This window comes from Xyrauchen texanus, chromosome 29 (assembly GCF_025860055.1).
Source record: "Xyrauchen texanus isolate HMW12.3.18 chromosome 29, RBS_HiC_50CHRs, whole genome shotgun sequence".
Taxonomy (NCBI): domain Eukaryota; kingdom Metazoa; phylum Chordata; class Actinopteri; order Cypriniformes; family Catostomidae; genus Xyrauchen; species Xyrauchen texanus.
Window position 1 is genome coordinate 18,427,931 of NC_068304.1, and position 23,950 is coordinate 18,451,880.

Below are 23,950 nucleotides of genomic sequence, written 5' to 3' on the forward strand. Positions count from 1 at the left end.
AATGACAGACTATTTCATAGCAGCACGCCTGACTCTCACCATCAATGTAAATCTCTGAATTAAACCCAGAGAAATAAAAGAAGGAAAAAAAAAATCTCATACATAAGATGGTGGTTCTGTTTTATTTACAAGCATGTGCAATCACTCTTAATTTATTCTTATTATTATTTGAGATTGACAGGTTTCAAGTTTATAATTGCTATTCTGCCTAAAATCTGCTTTTGTGTTCAACGGAAGAAAGAAAGTCATATAGGTTTGGAAACATATGAGGGTGAATATATGATGACACATACTATCTGTGTCCCTCTTCAGTTACATGATGGGAAAGCGCAAAGCTCTTGTTCTGTGTCTACATTGCCAGAGCAGAAATAATAGAATATAAAATAGAATAAGATTAAGTCAAGTTCTGAAGGGTTGAGAAGTCAGGATTGAGTTAAATTACTTTTCTCATTATGTCCATCTCGATTTATTAGAGATGCCCCAGGAGAGGCAGTGCAGTCTTATTTACAAGCCAAAGAGACAACTGAAAAGAGCAACAGATGTCTGGATTTTTCAAGCTCCTGTGTAACATCTCAGTCTCATTTAATGGCTTTAATGGATTCAAAAACACTATTTTCATACTATAATTAATGTTCAAATATATTAGCAAAGAAACTAAACATTGTGTTTATACATCATGATGTTTACATAAGAGATATTATCACCATTTTGTGTGCCACATGCACTGTAACACAGCCACTGAGGTGATTCAAAGATTTGTAAGATCATTTAATGCGTAGAAATGCACGCAGTCGTAGATTTAGAGATACTTGGTTATTAGACATGCCATTTGCCACAGCAGCTGTATGGCTTTAAGGCTTTCTGCGGTTTTATAGCCGTGCACCTCTAAAATGTCTCATTTGAATAATTAAAAGCTTCCCATCATGTCTCAATAATGTTCTGAGGAATTCTCCTAAAACCTGGGAATATTTGTAAAGTTAAAAATAGAATGTTTATGTTATGTCTGCATCATGTTATTTTAATCTGTGATGCTCCAGTGTGCTGGGTTTTTTATCTAGCACTCTGTGTGTACTTCTGTGTTGCATCTTATCTTTTTGTGCAAGATGAAATGGACGATTGTGCAATTATAGAGCAATTAACACAGGGCTATTTGAAATGCTCTTAACAGTGATTGAGACTTGCATTTTTCCTGCTGACAACTGCAATCTTTTATTCCAGGGTGGTCGATTGGATGGACGATTGCATTAACGGGGGGAAAAAGAAACAAGAAAACTAGCTTCTGGATTTAAGTGGAGTGCTTCTAATGGAAGGTACCGTCACAATTTAACACAGAATAAATAATGGGTTGCGGGCAGCATATACATTTTTTGTTGTTGAAGCCAAGAAAATTATGCAGCATACTTAATAAGAGACAAGATAATCAATAGAAGCTGGAATGGAATAGACATTTTTCATTTTTTGTCTTCGTCGAGAATTCTCCTCAATTTTTAGAATAACATCCAGTGTCAATTCTCCTTTTTTTCTTATCCACCAATTTTATTTTTCATCTTCTCTGCCTGTCTGTTCCTATTGCTTCTTATTTAACTGACAAACATCAAGAATACGAATCATGCCAGAAAATATGAGCTCCAGAATGGACACTCCCACCAACATCTCCCTGGTGGGGTCTGGGGATGCAGTGTCTGAGTCCCTGGAGTATAAGACCATCTCTGTGTTCCTGGTGCTGTTGGTATGTGGTGTGGGTATAGTGGGAAACATCATGGTTGTGCTGGTGGTTCTTACCACACGACACATGCGCACACCCACCAACTGCTATCTGATGAGCCTGGCGGTGGCGGACCTGACCGTTTTGGTGGCTGCTGGTCTGCCGAACATCTCGGAGAGCCTGATGGCCACCTGGGTGTACGGGCATGCTGGGTGCCTTGGCATCACCTACTTTCAGTACCTTGGCATTAATGTGTCATCATGTTCCATCACAGCCTTCACTGTGGAGAGGTAAGAACCAAGGAAACATCGCAAGGATGTGCCAGATACAGTAACTGAAATCAAATGCCTTTGGCTCAGAGCTGGACAAAGATTTTGGCCAATTTAACCCTGATGAAAAAATATCTTAAATCAACTAAGAGCACCAAACTAACTTGGGCTGGTATAAGCTATTTTTTCAGCTTCAGGGTTAAATTTACCATAATTTTTGTCCAGCTCTGAGCCAAATGCAGCTGGTCTCCATGTCTGGGAGCCAGTTTCTAGCTGTTTTATCTGGCAAGTCAACTGGCCTCCCAGCCCGACAAGTGCACAAAACCCCTCAAAACCATCAAAACAGACCAACTTTTACAACCAGCTAACCACCTTAGCCTTGTTTAAGCTGTTTTTATTTTCTTCAGTAGAGATAATTATGTATTAAATGGTTATTTAATAAAACAATATGTAAAAATCCTATCTAATTAATATTGTCTGACTTTTAGTCATTTGAAGTGAGCATAACAGACACATTCACTTATAGGAATGTTCTGGGATCAATACAAGTTAAGCTCAATCGACAGCATTTGTGGTATAATGTTGATTACCACAAAAACATTATTTCTACATGTCCCTCCTTTTCTTAAAAAAAAATTGAGGTTACAGTTAGGCACTCACAATAGAAGTGAATTTGGCACATTTTTGGAGCATTTAAACACAGAAGTGTAAGCTTATAATTTTATAAAAGCACTTACATTAATTCTTCTGTTAAAACTTGTAAATTATTTGAGCTGTAAAGTTGTTTAAATTGTAATATATACAGTCATTTTACTGTTTTAGGGTTTTTTTTACATTATATCATCATGGAAACAAAGTTGTAAAATTGGCTATAACTTCACACAGAAAAGGATTTTATCACACTAAAATCATGTTTACATCCATATCGTTTAAGCCTTGTAGCTATTTAAAAAAAAAAAGTGAGTATTTTTAATGTTTAAAAAATTGGCGCCATTCACTTCCATTGAAAGTGCCTCACATTAACATAGATTTTTGCATGTCAAAATTAATCTTTGTGGTAATCAATATACCTCAAATGCTGTCGATTGAGCTTAACTTTTATTGAAATTGGAATATTCCTTTAAGTTCTTTTTTTTGCTACAAAAATGGTTCCCATGCTTTTAACCAATACATATTTTCTGTAGAAATCTTCATGAATTTTCCAGAGCTGGAAATCACTGATATTTTCCAGGTTTTCCATGACTGTGGGACGCCTTTATAAATGAGAAAATTACCAACCCCAGTTACATTCTTGACTATTTCCTGTTGGTTCCTCAGATACATTGCCATATGTCATCCAATGAGGGCCCAAACTGTCTGTACGGTGTCCCGAGCCAAGCGTATCATTGCTGGGGTGTGGGCCTTCACTTGTGTCTACTGCATGCTCTGGCTCTTCTTGGTGGACATCCAGGTGAACCAAGAGGGGCGTGTGCAGTGCGGCTACCGTGTCTCTCGAGACCTCTACCTGCCCATCTACCTTATCGACTTTGCCATTTTCTACGTCATCCCACTGCTTCTGGCTATTGTCCTTTATGGTCTCATCGCCCGTATCATGTACCTGAATCCTCTTCCCCACCCACCTGACTCCAGAACCACAAGTGCCCCCACTCTCAGGAGGAGCTGCAAAGAGCCAGCAGATGATGGTAAAGCAGGTCGTCAGGGACGTCAAAAGAATGCACTTTCTTCCCGGAAACAGGTGTGTGTTTGTGTGTGTATGTGTTTGTATGTGTTTGTGTTTAGACAATTAATAGTGCATTTTGATCCACTGAGACTGCAGTCGAGGGCAAACGTGGGGCAGCACTTCTTTTCTATAATGTGCTCTATGATTATTATCTTACATTTGTTTGTTTTTAGGTCATTTCTTTCTTTCGATATAAATTTTTACTCTACTAAATGTCAGTTTGTCTTTAGAACAGTGTGATGCTATTTTTCATTGGGTTATTAGCAAACCGCTACACAGACAACATGTTTTTTATTTTAAAAACATATTTGATATATTTTAATATATTTAATATAATTCACTTATTTAAATATAATATTAGAATGTATGAATTAATTTATTCTGCAATGCTTATGTATTTATTCTTGCATCATATCAATAAAGCAAAGTACCAAATAATTTCCATTATCAATGTATACCTGCATAATATATATGGCATACCAGCCTGACCTCATTAATATATATAGCTATTTGTATGTTAATATTTGTAACATTTAAATGTAAATGTTTGGATAGACACTAATTGCACAATATGCATATTTTAAAGCATCTGAAACATAAACATTTTTACTTTTATTTACAGCTTTAGAAATGTAAAATATTGAAAAAGCCATTACAAATATATTTGTATATTTTTACTGTTTTATAGATATTTTAGATCCCTTAACCCTACCCCAGCCTCTAAACATAACCACATTTCATTAGTAGATTAATGTACAGGAGCAATCATTTTTTATACAATATATATAAATGTATATATATTTTGCAGCCGCTAATCCCACACCTAATACAAAACCTGATCATAACCATTTATAAAGCATATAAAACACGTAACAGGTAGATACATTTAATCAAAATAATTTATTCAGAAAAATTGCCAAGTTCAGTACAAAAGTAGTCCAAATGGTGATGAGCTGCATCCAGTGTGCTCCCTGACAGCATACAGAATCAGAATCAGAATGAGCTTTATTGCATGTATGTTTACACACACAAGGAATTTGTTACGGTGACAGAAGCTTCCTGGGCAAATGCAACTGTATATACATACATTTAAACATATATACATATAGTGACATAAAAATAAAATAATAAGATATAACAGATGAAAATAGAAATATACAATAGAGCAATTATGTTGTTCAAACATTTTATATACAGATATACATTTACACTCACCTAAAGGATTATTAGGAACACCTGTTCAATTTCTCATTAATGCAATTATCTAATCAACCAATCACATGGCAGTTGCTTCAATGCATTTAGGGGTGTGGTCCTGGTCAAGACAATCTCCTGAACTCCAAACTGAATGTCAGAATGGGAAAGAAAGGTGATTTAAGCAATTTTGAGCGTGGAATGGTTGTTGGTGCCAGACGGGCCGGTCTGAGTATTTCACAATCTGCTCAGTTACTGGGATTTTCACGCACAACCATTTCTAGGGTTTACAAAGAATGGTGTGAAAAGGAAAAACATCCAGTATGCGGCAGTCCTGTGGGCGAAAATGCCTTGTTGATGCTAGAGGTCAGAGGAGAATGGGCCGACTGATTCAAGCTGATAGAAGAGCAACTTTGCCTGAAATAACCACTCGTTACAACCGAGGTATGCAGCAAAGCATTTGTGAAGCCACAACACGCACAACCTTGAGGCGGATGGGCTACAACAGCAGAAGACCCCACCGGGTACCACTCATCTCCACTACAAATAGGAAAAAGAGGCTACAATTTGCAAGAGCTCACCAAAATTGGACAGTTGAAGACTGGAAAAATGTTGCCTGGTCTGATGAGTCTCGATTTCTGTTGAGACATTCAGATGGTAGAGTCAGAATTTGGCGTAAACAGAATGAGAACATGGATCCATCATGCCTTGTTACCACTGTGCAGGCTGGTGGTGGTGGTGTAATGGTGTGGGGGATGTTTTCTTGGCACACTTTAGGCCCCTTAGTGCCAATTGGGGATCGTTTAAATGCCACGGCCTACCTGAGCATTGTTTCTGACCATGTCCATCCCTTTATGGCCACCATGTACCCATCCTCTGATGGCTACTTCCAGCAGGATAATGCACCATGTCACAAAGCTCGAATCATTTCAAATTGGTTTCTTGAACATGAAAATGAGTTCACTGTACTAAAATGGCCCCCACAGTCACCAGATCTCAACCCAATAGAGCATCTTTGGGATGTGGTGGAACGGGAGCTTCGTGCCCTGGATGTGCATCCCACAAATCTCCATCAACTGCAAGATGCTATCCTATCAATATGGGCCAACATTTCTAAAGAATGCTTTCAGCACCTTGTTGAATCAATGCCACGTAGAATTAAGGCAGTTCTGAAGGCGAAAGGGTGTCAAACACAGTATTAGTATGGTGTTCCTAATAATCCTTTAGGTGAGTGTATGTTCAGGTGATGTCATGTATTGAAGAAGAGGTAAGATATGTTAAACAATATAAATGAAATATGGATATATGTGGGAACAGATGGTTTGAATATTGCACATGGTAGTATTGACAAAAGGAAAGTATTTGCAGGCAGTTTTAACTGTTCATGAGGTGGATGGCCTGAGTTCCTGTTCCTGGCTGTTCTGGTGCTCAGTGCTCTGTAGCATCGGCCAGAAGGCAACAGTTTGAAAAGGAAGTGAATGAACGTTAACGATTGATGCTGGGTGAATCAATGAATGAACGTTACATTTATATAGCACTTTTCTGACACTACACTGACAGGGGACTCTCCTCAACCACCACCAGTGTGCAGCATCCACCTGGATGATGTGACAGCAGCCTTAGTGCACCAGTATGCTATCCAGACACTAGCGTTTGGTGGAGAGGAGAGAGTAGAGTTATAGAGCCAATTAGTGGATGGGGATTATCAGCAGGTCATGATTGAGAAGTGCCAATGGGGGAATTTAGCCAGGACACCAGGGTTACACCCCTTCTTTACAAAAAGTGCTCTAGGATTTATAGTATAGTGTCCCCATCACTATACTGGGGCATTAGGACCCACACAGAGTGTGGGTGAGCATCCCCTGCTAGCCTCCCTAATACCTCTTCCAGCAGCAACCTGAGTTTTCCACAAGAGGCCACCCATCCAGATACTGACCAGGCTCAACCCTGCTTAGCTTCCATGGACAACCGGTCTTGAGCTACAGGGTTATATGGCTGCTGGAATGGGGGAGTGATTTTATCAGCCCTTTTCATCACTCTGGATGTGTACAGTTCTAGCAGGGTGGGTAGGGGATTGCCAATAATCCTCTCAGCAGTCCAAACTTTCCTAAGTCTTATGATGTCTGACTTGGTAGCTGAACCAAACCAGACAGTTATAGAAGTGTAAAGGACAGACTCAATGACTGCTGAGTTGAACTGTTTCAGCAGCACCTGTGGTAGGTTGAACTTCTTCAGCTGGCGAAGGAAGTACAACCTCTGTTGGGCCTTTTAAAAATTTTGTCTATGTGGGTCTCCCACTTCAGGTCTTGTGAGATGGTAATGCCCAGGAACCTAAATGACTCTACTGCTGCTACAGTGCTGATCAGAATGGTGAGCGGGGGTAATGTTGGGGTGTTCCTTCTAAAGTCCACTGTCATCTCCACTTTTTTAAGCATTTCAGCTCTAGGTTGTTTTGACTGCACCTGACGACCAGCTGTTCAACTTCGTCAGAGTGACGGGTCTGTAGTCATTAAGTCCTTTGATCTTTGGTTTCTTTGGGACAGGGATGAATGTGGAGCATTTGAGGCAGCAGGAAACTTCAAACTGCTCCAGTGATCTGTTGAAGATCTGTGTGAAGATGGGGGCCAGGTGGTCAGCACAGATTTTTAGACAAGTGGGCGAAACACCATCTGGGCCCTGTGCTTTCCTTGTCTTCTTGTCTTTCTTGTCTAGACCCGGCATACATCCTCTTCTTAGATCTTAAGTGCAGGTAGAGGTGAGGAGGGGGGTTGCAGGAGGTGTAAATGTTTGTGTGCTGTGAAGGTCAGAGCAGGTATGGGGTGTGAGACTGGGCTTTTCAAATCTACAGTAAAACACATTTAGGTTGCCGCCAATTGTTGATCCCCTACAGTGTTGGTGGATGGTGTCTTGTAGTTAGTAAAGTCTTTCAGTCCTCTCCACACTGATGCAGGATCATTAGCTGAAAACTATTTTTTTCCAGCTTTTCAGAATAGCTTCTTTTAGCCACTCTGATCTCCTTTGCCAGTCTGTTTTTGGCCTGATTATACAAGATTTTATCCCCACTTCTGTAAGCATCCTCTTTGGCCTGACAAAGCTGCCTGAGTTTTGCTGTAAACCATAGTTTGTCATTGTTGTATGTTAAATAAGTCCTAGTAGAAATACACATATCCTCACATATATGATATATGATGTCACAGTATCTGTGAGCTCATCCAGGTATGTGGCTGCAGCCCTAAAAACACTCCAATCAGTGCAGTCAAAGCAGGCTTTGTGTGAGGTGAAGAGTAGAATTTAAATTATCAATCACTGTATATCTTCTCCTGATGCACTCCATAACGGCACTGTCATTTCTTATTCAAACATATAAATCGCAGAATACGGCATGTTGCAAATGGTCACGAGACACTTGAGAGCTAATGAGCATTTGACATCACTGCTGTAAAACCGCTGGTCATAATGCTTGAGGAGGCATTTTTGAAAACAAAACCAATGCGGGTTGATGGTTACAGCGGGTGCGACGGCGCTGCGGTGGATCGAAATTTAGATAAAAGGCTTGAATTTGGGACTTTTCTTTACAGAAAGCAGTCTGAAGATTTGATTATAGCTAACAAATGTATGGATTAATTGTATTATTGTTTTATGGTGCTTTTGTGGTTTATTTCGTTTTTTGGCATATTCTGAAAACTCCTTTTGTGTCCAATGGAAAACAAAAATAAAATTAAATGCTTAATAAATGATTACAGAATTTTAAATCATTTTTACCATTTTAAATATATATTATATAATCCTTTAAAACAGTGTTTCCCAAACCTTGTTCCTCTACAGCACACTTTTTACAACAAAAAACATTATACGGCACACCACTATCCCACATAGGCTAACCATCGTCAATATTTTTCCCTTTCAAGAACTTGTCCATGTTTTCTGTCTGTCTTAGTAGCGTGTTTACTTGTAATGTTTGAAATTCGGCTATGCAAAAAAAAAACAATAACAAGTCACATAGGTAGGCTACGCTGTGTGAGGTCACAGGTGACAAGAGCGCTAAATGGGTAATGAAAAAACAACAAATGTCTTTTCTAGTTTGTAGGTTTGTTCTTGCAATACCACAACAAATTACTGGGATCTAAACTCATGAGGGGTGAAAAAGGGAAGACAATCACTGGTCCACAAAAAAATAAGTAAAAAGCACCAATTCCATCTATTTTTGCGATTCAAGTTTATTCAAGTTTAAAATTGTGCAGAATTAGCTGCAAAATAAAGAGTATTTTGGTGAGGTTTGCTTCTGTTTCTCAAATTTGTTAAATTATATTGTAAAGCAGTCAATGGAAAGGAGGCGGCGAGAACCGGCTTTTCAACATAAATAATAGTTTAATAATAAACAGAATAAGAAGACACAAACACACACACATGTCCGTAAAATATCTCTCTCCCCCGCACAATCCTCCACAGTCAGCCTTTATCCCTCTCTGAGGCTTGATTAGCCTGATAAGGGACCGGGTGTGTATGATCATGACCCGGCCCCGCCCTCCACCCTGCCACATATATTAACTGATTAGTTCAGTGACCCCTTCTGGAAATTTCACTAGGTGGCAACAAATGAGCATCTTATGTGCTATTAGTGAGTCAGTGAATTATTTTGAGTTGTTCATAACTGAAATCTACCAAGAGACTTTATAGTCTGGTTGCCCAATAAAGCAAAGCAGGGTGGAGCCTGGCCAGTACCTGGATTGGAGACCTCCTGGGGAAAACCAAGGATGCTGCTGGAAGTGGTATTAGGGAGGCCAGCAAAGGGTACTCACCCTGCAGTCTGTGAGGATCCTAATGCCCCAGTATAGTGACGGGGACACTATACTGTAAAAAAGCACCATCTTTCAGATGAGATGTTAAACTGAGGTCCTGAATCTCTGTCATCATTAAAAATCTCAGGGCACTTCTTGTAAAGAGTAGGGGTATATACCTGGTGTCCTGGCCAAATTCCCCCCATTGGCCCCTATATGTCATGGCCTCCTAATAATCTCCATCCCTGAATTGGCTACATCACTCTAGTGTGTGGTGTGCATTCTGGCACACTATGGCAGCCGTTGCATCATCCAGGTGGATGCTACACACTGGTGGTTGTTAAGGAGATTCCCCCTATACTATGTGGAGCACTTTGAGTGCCAAGAAAAGTGCTATATAAAATGTAAGGAATTATTGTGATTATTAATTATAGTGTTTAAGCATTAAAAGAACAAAGCAGATCTCTAGTCTTCCTTCAGTCTGAGCATTATTTTTCTTCCAATAATAGCGAGTTTCAATAACGTCCTTACCTTCTCCTTTATTAAAGCTTGCATGGCTACAAATTGAATGACTTCAGTATAAGAATTGTAAACACAAAGCAGATCTATTGTATCATTTTCCTACAGTAGCCTATTTAAACTACTGAGCATGGCTTTTATCAGAAAAGATCACAATAATATACAAATAATAATTATTTTGAGTTTCAATAATGTTCTTTCATTGTAAAGTCCATTCACATGATTTGAGTCGAGGCGTCAATGCTCCGTTCAATGCCAGAGTCAAGTGCCGGATCGCCCTCCACATGTCAAGATTTGCAGAAAGCGTCACAGAGGGGTGATTTTACAAGTTTGCCATGCAAAAAAGCAGGAGGTGTGCAGAATAAACATTGAAAACAGAGAGAGAAAAAGCTATCAGTTGCTTTGATAGCAGAAAGTAATAAAATAACTTGTTTATGTTTAGGTCTAAGTATTTTTTTGGTGAATTTAAATAAGTTCAATAACTGGGGTCTCTGATATTTGTAAACGATAAGGTAATATTTAATTAAAAGAAATTATGAGACATTCAATGTCTCTTCACAAATGTGGACAGTTTTAAAATATTTCTTGTTTCTTAATACTCTCAAAGACATTATTGGTGAAGCAAAAATGTGTGTGTGAAAAACACTTTGGTGTAAAGTGCCGTCTCTTCATAGACTTCAATGTATTCATGTGAAAGACCCTTAAAGCTGCGTTCACACTGCCAGCGACATGCAGTGACAAAACAACCTCATCGCATTCATTTTCAATGAGAGCTGGCAACTTCCGGCAACACGAGCGACGGCAACCAGTGCCGACCGGATGTGGGCGTGTCCAGCGATGCAACAAAGTTGAGAAATGTTTATGCAAATGAAGAGCGACTTTCGGGAGCGACAATATGAGAGGGGATGGTAGAGCTCACGTGTATATTCACTCCTAATATTTTAATAATAATATGAATTGTAAAGAATCATTGCTGTTTAGACTCTTCATACACACCTCTAGCGACCTAAACGCCAGCCACTGGTGACATGCAGCGACAAAGTAGCTGGCAGTGTGAATGCAGCTTTATGCAGATCTGGCCACAAAACAGCGCAACAATATGACGAAGGGGGCAGTCCATTCCTGGTCACTTTTGCATATTAATCATTGCACTTCACAATCACAAATGTGACCGATTATGGTTTCAAATCGGCGAATTTCTCAGAAAGGTGAGGAATTTGGATCATTGAAATTATTATATTTTTCATGCATTTATTTCTTTTTTGTGGCACACCTGACAATCTTTCATGGCACTGTGGCTGGGAAACACTGCTTTAAAACATTGTATGGGGCAGCAGAAATCACACAGAACTAAATGAAACCATTAAAATGTCCTATTATAATGTCAACAGCATTAAATAAATGTGATGGCATTTAACTAATCTTATTGATTTTAAATTAAATGTAATTGATTATTGATATTAATTATTAAATATGAATCAATTAAAACAGTGCACATAAACATTTTTACATTTTTATAGGTGTTAATACATAAAATTATGAAGTTTAGATGCTGTCAATATGCCAGTATTGTAGGTTTCAGTGTCTATGCAAACGTAAGAGAATGTATGTTTGCTAGAACCAAACTTTATGTAAGAATACTTACAAATTCTCATGAGATCACGTTTGCATACATCCTTCTAACATCGCAGCACACCTTCCTCTGTGAACACACACACATATGCACTCAGTAGACCAAACATCTTAGCTCATGCTTATTATTTATTATGTGAAAGAGAACCTGGTGGCCGAATATGACAGTAGATAATTAAGATGGAGCTAATCAGAAGAGAGGCATTAGGGGGCCATCATGGTGCTGTTTGACTCCAAATTATCACCACAGCATCAGCCCCAGCTGTGTTATGACACTGGAATGATGGACTCTCTGATAGATAATAGATGTTAAATATATGATCTATGCCTGCAACAAGAAAATAAAAAAAAACAATAAAATCTTCCATATATTTTGGTTTGGTGGCATAGTGGACATTTGAACAGGCCTTCTTCAAATACTGTTGAAGTTCATTTACAAGCACACACATGCATACAAACATGCAGAATTTGAGCGCACATTCAGATGAAGTATATTTTGACAGGCTCGGGTTCGAGATGCTTCCAGTACACAGACGCTGAGTGTCCGTGTAAAAAGCAAAGTATACTTTGGGCTTTAGCACTGAGCTTTGATTTAGCACTCTCTAAAATAGAGCCCATGTTAACCATGCTGATGAAACCCACGTTATTTATCAACTACCCAGATACTGTATACTAACCTATTGTTGTCTCAAGACTTTAATGACAGTTATGACTTATATTTGTGAGTGTCAAACAGGTGAGAACACACAATATCAGAGCAGCTGTCAGTATCTTAATGAAAAGTAGTCCTTTCAGTGACGGCATGTAAATGTGTCCTTGCTTTTGTTGTGAGTGCACTGTCTGTGCGGCGATGCCCACATGCACCTCAGATCAAAATCTTGAAGATTCAAGAGGGCCCCCACTTGAGCAGAAAATTACCATATAAAGATTTGCGATGTTCACTCAAGGATGCTTAATACTCCTAGAGATCTATCTCTATCAATGAGGTAAGAAAATTGACTCATTTTCTTATCCTTTTGTACCTCTGTTCATGCTGCTCCTCTAGCCCATTGATCACTTCATCTAAAATTTTTAAGTCATCAGGACAGTAGAGGCTCCCCTTTATTTAACCTAATCATGAGTAGCAGCTGGCTTTGTTTAGCCTGTGTTAAGACCTGGTTTTCCATTGATAAGGAATCACAATAACCAGATATTCAAAATGCATATTCAAACTGTCACCGGCAGCCATGCAGTCATTATCCCCTGCTTCGTTAATTAACAGAGCTCCTCCCAGCCGCACACTGTTCAATTACACGCTTTGTTGTGCAGACAATTTTGTCATTATTACTGAAGGCCTCTATCACCGCTTCTCTGTCTCTAGCATGGAACTATGAGTGTGCTCTACCCCAGAGAACTCCATATGTGTATGTTCATGGGAGGGTTTTTACATTTATTTGCCACTTGAATTAGGTGAGGAGAAGCTAGGGAGGTTTTGTTTTCTTTGAAAGAGAAGACTTTGATGCAGATTTATTCCATCCTTCTCACAGCAGTGCAGCACTGTCTGTCTGGTAACTGTCAACCTGGTTACAAAGTCAGACGCTATTTGACAGTTGCGACAGGGTGGCGGGATTGGGTGGTGTATTCCATATGTGGTTATTAAATATAAAATAATTTTTCAATTGCATTTAATTACTATTGTGTTAATAATGTGCTGTTGCAAAACATTAAATGTTACAGTAAACATCTTCCCAGCTATGGATACAATGCAATGCTCTCTTGTCTTATCTTTGAATATTAATATATGAATATGTGATGATGAGGAGGAGGGCGTGGCTGGGCAGAGAGGATTCACGCTTGGCGCTGAGTTGCCCAATCAGCAGGATATAAAAGGAGGAGCAGGGGATGCCAAAGAGAGAGAGAGAGAGAGAGAGAGAGAGAGAGAGAGAGAGCACATTCAGCAGTGTTTTGTGTGTGGGCTATTGTTATGTTCCAGTTCAGTGTTTTATGTTGTATTAAAGTCTATTTGATTGTTAATCTGGTTCCTGCTTCCTCCTTTCCTGATGAATGAGAGACATTTCTGCCACACTGGTGCCGAAACCCAGGACCATGGAGGATCGCAACGCTGAGGAGAGGAGTGGTTCGATGGTATTAGAGTGGTCCACCAGGAGATTGAAGAGCCACTGCTGTCCACCAGGAAGCGGAGTAGCCGTTGCCATCCACCAGAGGATGGAGGAGTCAATGCCGTCTGCCGGGAGGTGGAGGAACCGCTGCCATCTTCCAGGAAGTGTAGGATCTGTTGCCATCCACCAGGGGATGGAGGACCTGCTACCAGCCTTCCATCGCCCAGCATCACGGAGGATCGCTGGGCGGCTGGCTGAGGACCAAATGGCAGTGTGGTCGGCGTTTTCTTTCCTTTTTCTCTCCCTCCCTCTCTCTCTCTCGCTCTCTTCCTCCCGCTAGCTTTCTCTCTCCTCTCCCCTTGTCCTACCCTGGAACCCAGGAGGCGGGGAAGACCAGCCGGCAACGGAAAGGCAGAAGGGGTGGGACCAGAGTCAGACTGGAGGTTTCCCCAGTCTAAATCAGGTGGAAGGAGTATGTGACGAGGAGGAGGGCGTGGCTGGGCCGAAAGAATTCACGCCCAGCGCTGAGTTGCCCAGCGATAAAAGGAGGAGCCGTGGATGCCAGAGAGAGAGAGAGAGAGAGAGAGAGAGAGAGAGAGAGAGAGAGAGAGAGAGATACCCAGCCGTTTTTTATGTGCGCTTTCGTTATGTTCCAGTTCAGTGTTTTATGTTGAATGTCTTTTTGATTGTTAATCCGGTTCTTGCTTCCTCACTTCCCGATGAAGGAGAGGCTTGTCTACCACAGAATAGGTTTGGTGGGGATTCAAAAAGGCAATTTAAAGTTAAAAAGCTGAGACATAACACAGGCACATTTAATTTATTATTTGAGGTCCTGAGTTCCAAGATAAACCTGTATTATATTTATTGTTTAACATTACAGCACATCTACCTCTGTGTGAAGAAACATAAATGTATGTGAAATAAGGTATTTGTTAGCAATATTAGTATTTCAAAAATATATGATATTTGGAACCAAACTCAGAACATTATAGGGATTGTAAAATAATGAGAAATCTATATAAATCTATTAAGAATGACAGAGAGAGTGAGATTGTATGAGAGATACATTTAACAAAAAATAAAGTTGTTTTTGTCTGTCACTGATTTAAAAACATAAATATTTTAAACATACATTTTTTATCTTGTTTTTAGACTTAAAAACTTGTCAAAAGTTATTATTCAAATTCATATTGTTAAAAGAAAATATTCAAATATATTGAGGTTAAATTGGCACATTTTTCAATGTCAATGATACCAGAAAATAAAAATGTGCATTAAAATTCTCTGATGATCTGGGTTTTTAGCTTCAATGTGTAATATCTGCAGACTAAAGCCTAAAGTATACTTAGGTCAGATGCGGACGCTCAGGACACGTGACACAATTCTCATCATCAGCAGAGTGCTTGGGCACTGAATGCGGACAGCCCAATTCTTCTAACAGTGCGTCTTTGAATGCGCAGAATGCGCATGTGCCTGGAATGAATCGCACTAATTAGTGGGTCCAAAACGTTTAGGTTACTATTGTAACCTCCGTTCTGGGATGAGACCGAGAGATTGTAGAATCTCGTAAAGGTATTGGGTGTTGCCCAACCCACCACTCTACAGATGTCTGCTAGGGAGGTGCCGTTGGCCAGTGACAGTCAGAAGCAGAGAGATATCTGCCGCATCCAGGAACTACAGAAAGGCGGAAAGACATGTGGGGGAACGTCTTAAAAAGACGTTCAAAGCCAATGTATATACTCTTTTAGAGGCGTGAACTCCACTGGCGTGCAGAGAAGGGAGAAAGCCGCTGGTAATGCGCCGTAGGATCCAACAGCAATGCACTTAGAGGTGAGTGGAACACCAGCTTGCTGAACACACAACCGCTCGCTCCGAAGAAAAAATCTAAATGGACAGATGCACGATTCCCTCCTTTAATATCTGTATGTCGGGGGGAGGGACATACAAAGTCTGCGAATTTCTTATTGGCCTTTTCAAGTTTTAAAGTTCAGAGGTAACCGAGGCCTTCAAGAAAGACCCCTAGTGTCACTTCATTCGACACAATGTCGAGTGCGCGACAGACGGGGAACTCACATTTGAGCTGTTGTCGTCATGAAGATGCTCTAGAAGAAGATTTAATCGCTGCTAAACAACAGGAGACAAAGGTAAAAATGTCAACAGTGTATGTGCACATCAAGAACACATGTGTGAGGAGGTTGGGAGATGCTCACATTTGCATGACTCGAGTCTGACGGAATATGAAGACAGCATTTTGGTTTTTTTTTTGGTTTCCTTAAGAGAAATAATCCAGCATCTCATGTGTATGTGCGTACTTTGACAGGCTCGGATTCGACTGTACACAGAAGCGGAGCATTCGCATAAATATTTAAGTAAACTTTGGTCTTTATCATCACTTAATGGAATTTCTAAAGCAATGATTGTTTTCAAACAGGTTTTCTGAACAACCACCCCCCCCCCCTTCAGCCATTGCATTTGGCCATGATTGGCCAAATGCATAGTCCCGCCCCAAACTCACAACACTGTTTGGGCCGATGTGGCTGTTCAAACAAACAATGTAAAAAATGTAAAAACCATTGCTTTACATGTGATTTACAATCCTCATATTCAAATCCTCATAGAGTTGTTAATTTGTCAACCTCTCTCCTCCTCAGGTCACTAAGATGCTTGCAGTGGTGGTTGTGCTGTTCGCCTTGCTGTGGATGCCGTACAGAACCCTGGTGCTTATTAACTCCTTCATGAGCACACCTTACCTGGATGCCTGGTTTCTGCTTTTCTGCAGGACCTGCATTTATGCCAACAGTGCCATCAACCCTGTTGTTTATAACCTGATGTCCCAGAAGTTTCGCTCTGCCTTCCGTGGGTTGTACCACTGCCAGAGGGATGATGGGCACCAGCGATCGCTTTCCATGCTCCAGAGTGGATACAGCCTGGGAAGGGACCCCCGACTTTGTAACAACACCAATGGCACCAGAGACACACCTAAGAAAATCAATTCAGCCACTCCTGACCAGAAACAAAGCAGAGGTATGAAGGACAACAAGGAGAACAAGGAAAATATGGACAAGCAAATAAGTGATGACATAAAAAACACGACTGATTCAAACATTAACAAAAGTGCTGTGGAAAACAGCAACATGGAAAAACATACAGATGTACTGAAAACTGATAAAAAGCAGAACTCTGAAGACAAGGCAATGCCTACAGTGGAGAATGTGGACAGAAAGTTTAATGATAATGGGAAAAATATGGAGGAAAGTGATGATACTGCAAAGGATTCAATTGCTGACCTTTGCAGCATTGAGAAGACATTGCTGAACTCTAGTGAATTGAATTGAATTCACTAGAGAATTGAAACCCATTCTGGTGCAATCTGAATACAGTGACCCAGAGTTGAATCACAGCATTGTGTAGATCACTCCACCCCACAACATTCACTGTACAGCTAAGGACATCTATGATGGAGCAGAAAAGAATACAGCCTGGAGTTCATTTTTTAATTTTTTTTATTCGATCTTGAAAGTGGGAACTTGAATGCCCCTATGGGCATCATCCTTTCTCTCTCCAGTGGAGGTGGTGAGACTTAGACCACTCCACTTCATAATTTACAAGTGGAACCATTTGGCTGTCAGCACCAGCAGCACATGCCTCCTCTTCAGAAGGACACACATGGCTGCGAGTTAGGGCTCAGGCTAGGGCTTCACAATTTGGTCATTTTACAATTATTTTGATAAATATTTCAATTTGAACTGCAATATGAACATTTAATTTAACTAATTTAACTCATATTTCTGCTGCTTAAACATCAAGCCTAAAAGAACAAAAAGGCATAATGTCACATTAAAACAGCTCCCATAGGAAAGAACAATCAGAGATGAGATTTCTTTAATGTCTCAATAATGTGTCAATCTGTTCTCAGATTTGCCAAGATCAACATGGTCAGGAAATCGACATGTTTCTTCTGAAAGTTCATGCACCTTTGAATAATCCCTATCAACCAAATTACTGACAAGCATTTTCCCCGTCATACATTTTCACACTTCCATCCAGTGCTACTGATACACGTGTTGCATGAGGAACTTCTAGACATGAGTTCTGCTCATACTCATAAAAATGCTCCTATACCAAAAACCAATGTCATTGCATAAACATTCAGCCCACAAATTAAAATCATGTTATGTCTTAGTGAGATTATTTAAATGCAAAAGCTGCGATTTAATCAGATAAATATAGTTTGCAAGTAATTCAAATGTGTGGAGAAAGTGTTGTGCTGACGCCAGCTGCTCATACCTTTTCAAGCTCCTCCTTGACTCATACAGGGAAAACACCATCATGAGCATCATACGCTTTTTTTTGTAGCAAATGATAGTAAACAGAGTGCAAATTCACATTGTAGTGTGAGACACATACAGAGTACGTACTTATTTAATTTTGTGGTTTAATTATCACTTTGAGTCATTTAGCGAACAGCTTTTCCAGAGTGGGAATCTGCCGTCATAACGTCAGAGCTCCTTGGTCAAAACAGCACAGAAATACTTCAAAATAAAAGCTCTGTCAAAATTAAATGTACATTTATAGGATAAAGTATGAAAGAAATAGATGACTATAAAGTTGTGTAATATTACTGCTACTACTACTTTTAAATAATTATAATAAATAAGTAGTAATTGTGTTTTACATAATATACTATATTATACTATAAATAAGCAGGATCTAACATCTGTGATGCTCTTTTATGCAGCACTTTATTTTGTGGTTTGTGGTTAAAATTTCGGCAAGCACAGACCTATTTAAACAGCAAAACGTTCAACCTAACATCACCAAATTCTGTGTGATTAGCCAAGACCCAGAAGTCAGATATTTCAACACATACATACATATATATATATATATATATATATATATATATATATATATATATATATATATATATATATACTCATCAATTATATAAACAATTATCTTGTAGTTGTGACTTTTTATTTGTCCTAAGGAATTTGAAGAGAAATATCTAGTACAAAGCCGATATTTCCAAGATATAGAACTGAGAACCCCATAAAGTCTCCTGAGCTATTTTCTTCTAGGCTGCTCTCATGTTCAAAAGGGTGTTCAAAACAAGCATTGCCTTTCGTCTCCAAATTAAGTCATGTTGTGCCCACACTCTTCTTCCAGTAGAAATAAGGGAGTTGACACTTGAATACTCTTTATAGAACCAAACTCAGATCTCTTTCAGTGATCCAAAAGTGAGCAAAGTGCAAATAGATGACAGACAGAACAGAGTGTCACTCCATCACTTGTTGAAGAACACTGCGCATGCAAACTACATACAGGCATTACTTCAGAGCTTTTTTGCTATTATCATAATTTCAGTTTATAGGTGGGCAGCCCTAGCTCCAGCATGTGCTCTCTTTCCTCATCACAAGACATATCAACTTTCAAGTTTTTACATTTTCATGCACAGCAGAATGAGAAACAAACAGATCTTGCTACCACTCCTGCTTTTAAAGCACAGACACCAGGTTATTCATTCAATGAAAAAATGGAACATGACAGATGCTTTGGGCCATGTGGTCCATTCAGATGCTTTTATCCAACAATGAGTCCCAGGGCATCGGGTGAAGAATGACACACTTCTTTGTTGTCTCACAGCTAACACAATACATTTGTCATTGCTGGATGAATGCCATAATGTGTGGAGATTTAATGCCTCACCATTTGTTCCAGAAAAATGCCCAAATACACTCAACTCGCTGTATGCCCAGCGGTATGAGCTTTTAAGACCCCATTTATGGCCTCATGGAGGATGAGTTGAGTCAGGCATGCATTTGTCAGGTGTAGTTATTCATCTGTTTATGTGGAGTGCAAGGCACACTTTCCATGCAGAACAGAACTAATGGTTTCTGTTGAAGCAAGCAGGCAGATGTGACCATACGTCATCTATAAACAAAACATTTCCTTCCCTGAGGAGATCAATGCAGGCAAAGAGTATTTCTGAAAGTGCTTTGTTGTTTAGCAAGTGATATTTTATGTGTATCAACACATAATTTTTTTGTGGAGACCTTTAATACAAAACATTGGTGTGATTATCTGTCATAAATTAGAATTCTCTGATGATGTTATTGCTTTGTCAGTCATCATAATTTTATATGTGAGCCCTATGCTGTTGTTTTTTTTTTTAGGATGCCTTTAAGTCTGACTGCTCTTCAGTTAATAATGGGATAAACTGCAGCTCAAGAAATATATTCTCTTAAGTCAAGTCAAGTCAGTCAATTTTATTTGTATAGCGCCTTTCACAACACACATCGTTTCAAAGCAGCTTTACAGAAGATCAGGCATTAACAGAAGATAAAACTGTAATGTCTATAATGTCTATGAGTCATCATTGTGTAATTAGATAAAATACAACTGTGAATGTGTTTAAAAATAAGTAATTAAATAATAATTGTATTAATAACCCCAGCAAGCTGAAAGCGACTGTTGCAAGGAACACAAAACTCCATAAGATGTTGATTAATAGAGAAAACTAATTGTTAAAAAATAATGTTATATTGTTGTTTCTTTTGTTGCTATTCGGAGATGAACACTCATTGAAGCATCGTTTCCAAGATCAGTTGAATTTGACATAACTTTTTTGTACTACAAACCAATTTGTTAGATCTCTCACACTACAAACTTAGCTATTGAGTTTCAGACTGTGTCTGCTTTCCATCTAATTTTTGAGGGTCATATTTCTATATGGTATGTCATCAATGTAAAGAGACATGTTTGACACAACAACTATATAATGCTTAGCCTATTTTTTCTATAACCCTTGCAGTTTTCTTTTATCTTTAAGACAAACACTTATTCGCTCAATAATAAACATAAAGTAACGCTTTCAACACCGCCCCGCAACAGCCATCTTTGCCTCCGGCCTGTGGACCACCTTGAACTTAAAAGGCTGGAGAGCTAGATACCAACAGGTGATCCGCACGGTGGCATCCTTCATGCGATGGATCCACTGGAGCAGGGAGTGGTCCAAACACAGGGTGAAAGCACGCCCCAACAGATAGTACTGGAAGGTGATTACCGCCCACTTGATGGCCAAACACACCTTCTCAATTGTGCTGAACCTGGTCTTCCTCAGCGAGAGCTTTCGACTGATCTACAGCACGGGGCACTCCTCCCCCTCCACCATCTGGGACAGTACCACTCCCAACCCCCTGTCCAGTGCATCCATCTGCAAGATAAAAGGTAGAGAGTGCAATAATGGCCCACTGCAAAGTGCAGCTTTCATCCGGGTGAATGCCTAGTGACATGGCTCCATCCACTGGACTGGATCTAGTGCCAACTTTTTAGTAAGATCAGTCAGTGGGCTGGTGATGGTCGAAAAGTTAGGCACAAACCTACGATAATAGTCAGCCAGCCCCAGGAACAGTCTCACCTTCTTTTTAGTCTTAGGTCTTGGGCAGGCTGCAATCACTGCAGTCTTATCAATTTGGGGCCACACCTGTCCATGACCCAAGTGAATGCCCAGATATCGTATTTAGACCCACCCACTTGCGCACTTCTTTGGCTTTGCCGTGAGTCCAGCCCATCTCAAAGACCTCAGGACAGCCCTCAGATGTTGCAGGTGCCTTTCCAATCATTACCGTAAATAATGATGTCGTCCAGATAGGCAGTGGCGTATGCAGCATGCGGTCTGAGGATTCTGTCCATAAGCTGCTGAAATGTAGCCGGCACCATGAACAAACCGAACGGAAGGGTCACGAATTGGTGTAATCTGAATGGTGTGGAAAATGCTGTTTTTTCACAGGACATTACAGTTAAGGGAATCTGCCAAAATCTCTTCATCAAATCCTGCATCGAATAAACGTTCATCAATCTGAGGGATCGGGTACGCATACAATTTAGACATAGCTTTGACTTTTCTATTATCCACACAGAACCGGACTGAGCCTTTGCTCTTAGGAACCAGAACCACGGGCTGGCCCAGTCACTGTGGGATTCCTCCATTACTCCCATATCTAGCATGGCCTTTAATTCTTCCCATACTACTACTTTTTTGTGTTCAGATAATCGGTAGGGACGACTGTGTATCACTGGGGTCATTTTTTTATGGTGCTTTATGAGATTCGTACGACCAGGGAGAGGTGAGAACACATCTGAGAACTTTGCTTGCAACCTGGCAACCTCCATGACTTGGGATGGTGAGAGGTGGTTTCCACAAGTGACTTGGGTGACTTGATTGGTGGCTTTTAATTTAACCTCCGGCCTGAGCTCCTCCCTCTCCAGAACCACCATTGGCAATGTGACATGTACCGCCTCTCTCAATGGTTTTAGGAGGTTGAGGTGGTAAATCTGACCTGCTACACATATATCCATTCATTTCACCTCACAATTGATTTCCCACACACGCCGTGTGACCTTAAGAGCCCTTGCCAATTGGCGAGTAATTTGGAACGGGGAGTAGGAACAGGATAGGGGAAACAGGAGGGGGAGGAGGGAGAAGGAGATATAGAGAAGGAGACAGCAGAAGAGTGCTCACTAAGTCTCCTGATATGCCACCAAGTGATCCTCAGCCAGCTGGATGGCCTTATTCAGCGACGCCATGTGGTGGCACTGGATCCATTCCACCATCCCTTTCTGATGTAGTCGGATGATAAACTGCTCCAGTACCACCAGATCAACCACTGCCATGGCGTTGCGTTGTGCTGCCAGCAGCCACCGCCGGCAGGAGTCACAGGGCTATTGAGCAAATGTAAATGGGGCCAAGCTTGCCAAGCGTCAGCGAGCGGAAGCACTGGCAGTGCTGTTCTGGGCTGTGGCCAACCCGTTGCAAGATTGTTCATCTCAAGTTCCAGTACTCCAGGAGGTAGCTGTTGTGCCACGAGTTTGGGCATGAGTTGGGCCTCCCCGGTTAATAGGTGTAACCACCGGTCTGCTCACTGGTTGTTGGGCCAACCCCAGGATTTGGCTGTCCGCTCAAACTATTAAATGACGGCATCCGGATCTTGATGAGCATAACGTGGGGCATGGCATGGACGGAGAACGGGGTCACGGCTGAAGTTTACCCCTGGGGCACCAAGCTCAGGAACACCTGCCAGTGCTCAGTTTGGGCCTGAAGGAGCACCTGGAATCTCTGCTCCTGCTCTGATCAAGGAGAGCTTTATGATGGGATTGGTGGATGCCATCGAGGGTCTTAATAACTTCGACCAGTGGCGAGGACTCCTTATTTTACTCCTTGTAAAATATAGTAGAACGGCCATTTTAAATAAAAATTTTTACAAGTATGAAACATACATGCTTTACATATATTGCTTCATATAAAATTTCTTTATCAAATTTTTATGACCATATTTTTATGTCATCAATGTAGAGATGTGTTAAAAAAAATTATAATGCTTAAACTATGTATTTCCATGCTTTCTCTAGTCTCTTTTCCGCAATGTTTTGCAATTCCTGAATGCTGTGGCTTTTGAACCCATTTTCTGTGCCAGAAGTGGATATTTCTCAGCAATTTAGTGTTGTCGGAGATTGAGAAGACATTTCCAGTTTATGAGCCTTGAAAGCTTATTATTAGCTGTTATTAATATGTACTCTATTTTGAAAGCCATGGATGATATTGTGCTAGTATTGTGATATGAAGCTTCTGTTTGCTTTTGATTTGAAACTGTGTTCGATATTTGCTCAGATTCTAAATGCAAGTTGAAATCAGAGTCATGTGTGTGTCATCTGTGAGCATGCATAATTTGCTGCTTAATTTTCTTTGCAGTAAAAAAAATTATTTATGAAATCTCTCCCCGTTTTGGTTTCATTTAGCGTCCTATGTGAAAATTAAAGCTGGATGCAAGTGCAGAATTTGAATGAGTTGTTGATTCATGTGTGTTGATGCTGCCACATGTCCTTACAGGAAAAGAGAAATTAGAGATCAAAATACCTGGATGCAGTCAAGTAATGATGGTTACATGTTGCATATGATTTTGAGCAGTCAACAGCTTCAGTGATACAGTGCTATGAAGAAAATTAGTTTAGATCACTTCAGCTCATAGCAATTT

At 40.2% G+C, this 23,950-nt stretch overlaps 1 protein-coding gene across 1 annotated transcript; it reads left to right on the plus strand.

The window, feature by feature from the left end:
- The first annotated feature begins 1,254 nt into the window (after positions 1-1,254).
- Positions 1,255-17,251, plus strand: LOC127623257 (thyrotropin-releasing hormone receptor-like). The gene is made up of 4 exons (XM_052097626.1): positions 1,255-1,310; positions 1,600-1,995; positions 3,292-3,709; positions 16,568-17,251. Exons 2-4 carry the CDS (start codon positions 1,610-1,612, stop codon positions 17,249-17,251), a joined length of 1,488 nt encoding a protein of 495 aa, XP_051953586.1. The 5' UTR covers positions 1,255-1,310; positions 1,600-1,609.
- Positions 17,252-23,950: the final 6,699 nt, after the last annotated feature.

What these genes read in the sequence shown, in the direction of transcription:
- LOC127623257 (XM_052097626.1), top strand. Translation starts at nt 1,610, where the DNA reads ATGCCAGAAAATATGAGCTCCAGAATGGACACTCCCACCAACATCTCC. An exon ending in ACAGCCTTCACTGTGGAGAG is followed by an intron (nt 1,996 to 3,291) that starts GTAAGAACCAAG and finishes TTGGTTCCTCAG; the next exon opens with ATACATTGCCATATGTCATC. An exon ending in CACTTTCTTCCCGGAAACAG is followed by an intron (nt 3,710 to 16,567) that starts GTGTGTGTTTGT and finishes TCTCCTCCTCAG; the next exon opens with GTCACTAAGATGCTTGCAGT.